We start from the raw sequence: 7560 nt of genomic DNA on the forward strand, positions 1-7560 counted from the left end.
ATATTATTGCAGTTTCTGCTGACAGCGCAACTCAGGAGGTTGGAATTCAATGAACTATCCAACAAATATCTGAAGTCACAGTTGTAAATGAAATTAAATCTGAATTTGTGTTCAATCATGTTTATGAGCTGTGTGCCTAATTCATGTGAAGCCATGTAAAACCCCACACTTTTAGACTGGCCCCCTGGTTAAAAATTTTTCATGTTTTACAAAGTAAACAAAGTAGTCCCGATAGCATGTTAATAACAGGTATCGCTTAATGCTGTAGTAAAAGGAAAAACATCTTAAGAAAATCTGCTAGAAGTAGGAAGCACACAGGCCATTAACCCCCAAAACACATCTTCCAGCACATTTAGGTAATTCTGCTGAGTTTTAACAAAAACAAAAGTTGGCCGGAGCTAACAGAAATGCATTCAACTCCCCACTCCCACAAGACACCCATTAAGTTTTAACCTGAATGCTGAATGTGTCAGAACAATTAACACAACAGACCTCAAGGTCTTCAGTAAAAGCCCTTCTGAGGCTACTGCTGGAAAGATAGATGCAAACAACTTATGTAGCACATGATATTTAAGAGCAGCTTACCAACAATACATTTATTTACATTTCTGAGTCTGCATTTCTGACAAGTGTCATAAATGATCAACTTACTTCAGAGTACCCTCACTTGTAACAATCTGAAGATTCCTATGCTAAAGCTACACTGTTACTATTCTACAAGCCCTACAATAGATTGCTGTGAACATATTGAAAATCAATGTGAAAATAAAACTAAGAAATTTTGCAGAGATTGGCGTCTGAAGTTAAATACTTCTAAAATAAAAAAGCTAAGTGGTTTCAGACTTAAAACTACCCCGAGTATTGTTCTGAGGCTGTGGGCAGCACTTCTTACAATGCAGGCTTACCACCCAGCACTGCAGTCTGGAAGCGAAGGCAGGGAGTGACTCGAGGCTTGTGTTGGAAGAAACAAATTACATTCTTCAGGATTCACTTCTCCATGTATCACAAAAAAGGGAAAGGAAATTTTCAGTGGAGATATCAATCTGCATCTAAATACCATTAACTACCTTTTGTATTTTGGATCCCCTGCCAAACATTTGACATTTAAATGCACTGGTGACATGCTCCCAGGGAACCTAAAAGACAGTTTCGCCCTGATGTGCACAAGACAGATAAAGCACAAGAGTTTACCTTCAAGCTTCCTAACTTCATGAATTTTGTTTAGTACAGTGGCTCTAACAGCAGCACTGAGGTACACAGAACCCTATATCAGAAGCAGCCCTGCTCTCCTTCAAAAAACTCTCACCCATCCAGAAGGCACCAACAAAGCAGCAGCAAGAACAAATCTGGCCTCCAACAGACTATATTTCACAACCACTGAAAAATCTTAAGGATCTCCATTATGTTGCTTTTCAGTTTGTTAGCATTTAAATCACCCCCACCTTTTACATGCTCCGCTCTATCACACATGAAACATGAATTTAATGCAAAACAAAACATGCTGAAATTCATTAACTTGTAAGACATTTGTTCAGCACTCTTGCTATTTAATTTAAATTTCCCTCTTGCTCATTCCTCTTCCTACCTTCACCCTCATATATACAGACATGCCATATGAGTGCTCAGGCCAACATAAAAAAACCTGCCAGTTTCTGATAAGATGCTGCAGCAGCAAGGGCTTCTCCCCCCCCCCAATTCACTGTTAAAGCAAGCCCCTCCTTCAAGCATGTTTGACTTCCAGAAGCCATCTCTACAATCAAATTCACACCTGACTCCTGTTAGTATACTGTAATGATTACTACAATGATACTGGCCTCAAATTGCATCTTGACATTATTGGTCAAATCAACCAGAGGAAAAAAACACTGCTTAGGCTGATGTCTTCACTTTTTACACTGAATGGTTCTGGATTTTACACTAGTTCTGATCACAGGCTGATGAACAGCCAAGAGACTAACAGCAGCTAGTGGAATTTAGCAGCTTTGGAACACAATTTGATTATTTTGCAAACAAAAGTATTTTTTATCTACTGCACTCTGCAAACACAATGGGAGAACTGAAAGTCAAGATAAATTGCTTTTAGTCTCAACATTGTCCTCAGTAGTAAGAGGTTGTTACGTTCAACCTTAATAACAAAGCTATTACAGGCAAAACTCAATAGAACCTAAACAGATTTTGCACCTGCAATTTTACCAAGTGAGAAAAAAACAAAATCAGAATGATTCCCTCCCTGAGTACATAATTGTGACTCAACATTCACATTTGTGAAGAAGGGGTCATTTTCCATGACCAAGCTGTACTTGGAAATGACAGTTTTAGACTACCATTTCCCTTCTACAATGCTGAAGACTGCGAGGACATTACTTGCAAAAAAGGCTCGCTGTTTCAGCACAATATTGTTCTCAGGATGGTTTGCAAACTGTGCAAACTAGGCACTGCTAGGACTGAACATGGAAAATTCTTTGCAGTGCGTACTGATACTAAAAATACAATTAAGGTGGAAAAAAATACCCACTATGGCCAAATTAAACAGGAGAGGGAATCTGGATATTGAGACGGAATGCAATTACCCAAGTTGGAATTTGCCCAGGACACTGTTGCTTAGAGTGATCTGGCTATTTAATGACAAGAAATAGCCAGGAACACATATTTACTGCTGGCATCCTCTCTCATACCTAACACTACCCTGCTATCAATGAAATGGGTGTAATCAGATCCAAGTTCTCAGCTACAACCAGGGTGCTCCTTGGTGACCTGCAATGGGCTAGCAGATCCACCCCCACCCACCTTACTTCAGCTGCAACAACTTGTGTGATCACCACCTGAGGTAGTATGTCCATTGACCCAGATATGAACATCAGTAACAACAGGAAGCTTCAAAGTCCTTAAGCTGCTCTATTACTGATACATTATCCACAAGTCACCCAAAACATTCTTCATTAACAAAAATGTTTACTGCTGGTACCTTCAACATTTAGAATGAGTCAGTACCAGCCCCCAGCAAAACTTCCCTCTCCCCAAATGTAAAGAAGAAAGGCAGCCTAAAAGGAGACTTTGGCGCTACTGTTAAGTGCTGCCTAACAATAATCAAAGTACAAACCAATTCTAAACATCTGGGGGGGGGGGGGGGGGGGGAAGTACTTGAGATTCCTACCACCCACTCCTAATCTTTGCCACTAAATAGGATCAAAACAAGAATATAAGAGCTAGAGCCTCACCGCTATGCCTAAATGAAAACCGCTGTTCTCAGATCCGCGCGTGACAATTCCCAACACAGAAGTGCAAAGAACTCCTGTGTAGAGGAAACAAGACTCAGAGCAAGCAGAGGTGACAGGTTTTCAGGAAGATCAGTCGTGGTCACAAGGTCAGAGAGGACAGCGTCTATTCAGCATTATTTCCTTAACAAGACTAACAGGGTTACACGCACCTTTCAGAGCTGAAAGGGATTTTGGATTTTTGGGGCCTCTAATCAGTCACGATGATGTTACATGACTGCCATAAAAATAATTACAATAGGAGGAAAAGGGTGCCACTACCTGCACTGGTACAAAATTGTTGGGTACGCTTGATTTATCAGGAATTCAGTTTTTCCATCAAGGTGTCTTACTTTGAATTTCTGTATTGAACTCCTCCAACACATGGTAGAAATAAAAACTGGAGGAGTTGTAAGTGTCATATGCCTAAAATTGTTAAAAGAATAAAACAGCACATGGTCACAATAGAGGAGAGAAATCCCTCTAAGAGGTTCACTGGAAGCTGAGTGGAAAGGTCAAATATGCATCATTTCCCCTATGTAAATCAGTACATAACTAAAGCTTACCAGGGAGTACTTTTCCCTAAATAAAGATGATCCTTAAGCAAGTATTTCCCAGCATAAGAAGTCTACAAGTATTCAAATACATGCTTATATTTAAGTTGCTTCAAGAGTTACTCCTGCACTTCTTGGGAAATCCACTGCACCCTTTTTTCTGTTAAGAATTATTCATAGAGCCCTACTATAGATTCAGAATGGAAATAAAAGTTCAAAAACTGCATATTCACTACTGCCTGCTCCTACTGCACACAGACAATCACATTCCAATGAACTGACAGAAAGGTGCACACAAACATAGATTTGTAAATATTTACATGCAGTAGCCTACAACCCAAAGAGGCACGTGGACATCATCCAGAAAAGCATGCTAAAAATCAGTATAAGTCAAGCAGGTATCTTCAACCATTTTTTTGTCCTCTACCACCTCATCAGTCAGACGACAGCTCAGAGTTCCTTACACATCCCGAACAGCGACAATAACACATACAGACAAAGGTAGGTTATATGTCCTCAACTCCCCTCCACCCTGTGTAAGCCCTTCAATTTGACACCTACCAACCTGGGGGGGGATTGCACTTAACTTTGCTTCCTAGAAAAATGAATAAACAATCAGAAAAAGTTAGCAGCCATCAGGCTGATTAGAAAAGATATTATATATGTGTATATATATATGAATATAAATATAGAGAGACATATAAGTGTATATATTCATATATAAATATATACATATATAAAAAATTACAGAACTACTACAATGTTTCTGAACAAGATGAACAGATAGCTTGCAAACTTTCTGAAGTGATGATGTCTACCTTTCTGGAATTGTCTACACTGTTGGTTTTTCGGGTTTTTTTTTTTTTTTGTTTTTTTTTTTTTTAATGTGGGCTTTTATTTCAATTAAAAACCCCACCCAACAAGGTAAAGTTACATCAATTAAATAGCAAGGAAAGAAATAAGACTGATCTTAAAATGGATGCAGCAGATTCTTTAAAAGAGCAACATGTTGCAATCACCTTTCATTTTAGGGGAAGGGAGGGATTCCCTGAAAGGAACAGAGACGGGGAGCAGTGGGGGGAGGGAGGCTGCGATACAAAAACGGCTTGGGGATTTTTTTTTTAGTTAAAAACTTTGCTTTCCCCTCTGTTGAGAAGGGGCTGGGGGCCGGGGATCGCCGCTCGGTGCCTCTGTAGAAGGCTCCTCTCCGGCAGCACGGGGAGGAGGAGAAGGAGAGAAAGCCACACAGAAGAGAGGAGAAAAAGAAAATGGCGCAGAGACTAAGTCCCGACCGTCGACAAGGCGACTTTCCAGGGAGGAATCGGGGCCCAAAGGGGACCCCGGGAGAGCCGCAGGGCTCGGATCGGGGGCCTCCGGTGCCCCCACTAGGGGAAGCGGGGGTCGGGGGGCGGCGAGGCCGCCGGGAAAGGGGCGCTTTTGGCAGCTCGATGGGAACAATGGGGCCGGTGAGCGAGGAGCCGGGACTTAGTCTCTGGGACGCCATGTCTGTGCGCGGCCGGCGCGGCGAGGCGAGGGGCGCGCCGGGGCCACACTCACCGTTCGCTCGGAAATCCGCCTCGATCTGCGGGGAGAGGAGACAGGGAGAGACCGTGAAAAACGCCGTCCCGCCAGGGGATTTTTTTTTTTTTTTTTGGGGGGGGGGACGCGCTGGATTCCCCCCCCCCCCCTTCATTCTCATTTTTAGGGAAATTAAATATCAAATGAGAAATGACCAGCGCGATGCAGAAGGTGCCCTCCGTGGCGGGGGAGGGAGGGGAGGGTGAACCGTCTCCCGGCACCCCCACAGCTCCTGGGGTGACCCCCCAGAGGGGAGCGAGCCAGGGGAAGGTGGCCAGCCGCCCCCCTCCCGTTCTCCCGGGCAGGGACTCACGAACGAGTCCCCTCTCCCCCACCGTCCCCCATCTGGGCAGAAACGGGTCCCGGGGCGGGGGAGGAGGGGCTCGGTGGATGGGGGCACCCCAGCACGACGCGGGGGGGGGGGACAGGCCGGGTTGACAGAGCTCTCCCCAGACGCGTGGGCTACCCCGAGCGGGGCCAGGCAGGGGGCAGCAGCAGGGCACGTCTCCCCTCACTGAGGTTAAAGCGGGGGGGTGTCAGCCGAGCCTCCAGGGCCGATCCTGAGGGGAAGTAAGGACCCCGCGGCCTCGGCGGCGAGGGACCGGGGTCCCCCGGGAGCGGGCCCCCGCCGGCGGTGGAGAGGCGCTCACCTGGGAATCGTTGTGCAGCTGGTCCCCGCTCATGCCGGAGGGTGCGGGAGGCCTAACGGAGCGGAGCGGGAGGAGAGGAGAGCTGAGGAGAGCCGAGCCGGGCCGCGCCGCCGGGGACGCGCGGAGCCTAGACGCGACGGTGAGCGCAGCCCCTGGCTCCACAGCGTTGTGTAACAGACTAAGTCCTCATTTCGGCGCACTGCGCAGGCGCGACGCCTTTTACTGGCGGGGCGGGGCCAAGGCGATGTTAGGCAGAACGTCGGGGCGGGAGCCGGGAAACGGCAGTTGGTAGATTTGCATCCGAGCCACGCCCCCCCTCCCAAGAGCCGGCGAGATTTGCATACGGACCACGCCTAACCCGTGCGCTCCCTCCGATCGCAACCGAGCCCCTCTCCCCCTCCCGTACGCCCTGCGCCGGCTCGCTTTTTACATATCCGGTCCCGCCTCTTCCTCCCTCTTCTCCAATCGCGCAGCAAAAGCCGGCCTTCATTTACATCCTCGACCCCGCCCCACCGCTCCCCTGCCCACCGCTGAAGGAGTCCGGCGCATTGTGCAAGAACCCGTGCCCCGCTGTGCGCGCAGTGCGCATGCGCCCCATCCCACCCCCGCAGGCCACCGGCTGTATTTGCATACCAAGCCCCACCTCTCGTCCCGCAGGCCCCACCCCCGCCGTGTCAGGGGAGCATGGCGGCGCCCTGACGGCGGGAGGGGGTGGCGGGGCGGGCAGCCGTGGGGGGGTGCGTGTCCCGCCGGATCCCCGTGATAACCGGCACGGTTACACTGTGATCCCCCTACGAGACCCCTCAGCCCCTGCGAAAGGAGCGGGCTGCTGGGTTTCCTTGGGAGCCCTCGGGGCATGCCCCGGGCCTGGCCGGGGCCTGGCAGGCCTGCCTCCCACCCCCGGGCAGGGTTTAACCGTGAACCGGGGCAGGACGTCTCCTCACGGCAGCTGTGCTGCTCCGGCAGCCGGGAACTCCTTATGGCCGCGCTTACGGCATCCTGGTCAATGCCAGGCAGGGCTGCGGTGTGAGGAAACGGGCAGTGTTGTGCGGGCTGGGCGATTCCACCTGGGTCGCATCTTCCCTCCAGAGGGGCTGCCGGTGGGCTTGGGGCCTGACGGGCCATTCTCTCACGCTGGCTCTCCGCAGGAGGAATTCTGCGAGCTCGGCTGAGTCGCGCTCCTACAGAACCTGTATAAGCACAAATGGCCTGATGTGCAGTTTGGTTTTGAGCATTTCAAAATGATGCAGCTGTCAGTTCCCTTTGGCAGGAAAGGAGCCAAGTGTGTCGTGCTCATCTGTCCTGCGGAGAGCCCGAGCGTGTGAATGACCTCTCGTTATTAGTCTGTGTACGCAACTGTAGCGGGCTGAAATGCAGGGGCTGTAGTAACCATGCAGAGATTACATTGTGCTAGGTGCTGTACAACTGCCCTACATCCAGATAAGTGTGATGCTAAGGAGGGACACAGATCGGGTGGCTTTGGGCTGACTTGACTTGTTAAAGTCAAGAACAGCAATGGTGCAT

At 48.6% G+C, this 7560-nt stretch overlaps 1 protein-coding gene across 1 annotated transcript in view; it reads right to left on the reverse strand.

The window, feature by feature from the left end:
• Positions 1 to 6414, reverse strand: part of TOP1 (DNA topoisomerase I) — a 76368-nt gene extending 69954 nt beyond the window's left edge. Inside the window, exons 1-2 of the mRNA XM_030009199.2 lie at positions 6037 to 6414; positions 5366 to 5390 (exon numbers count right to left, since the gene is read on the reverse strand). Coding sequence (XP_029865059.1) covers positions 5366 to 5390; positions 6037 to 6069 — 58 coding nt within the window. The 5' untranslated portion in view covers positions 6070 to 6414. The remainder of the gene's footprint in view (positions 1 to 5365; positions 5391 to 6036) is intronic.
• Between the last annotated feature and the right edge of the window lie 1146 nt (positions 6415 to 7560).

The sequence above is a fragment of the Aquila chrysaetos genome, chromosome 3, assembly GCF_900496995.4.
Source record: "Aquila chrysaetos chrysaetos chromosome 3, bAquChr1.4, whole genome shotgun sequence".
NCBI classification, from domain to species: Eukaryota; Metazoa; Chordata; class Aves; order Accipitriformes; family Accipitridae; genus Aquila; species Aquila chrysaetos.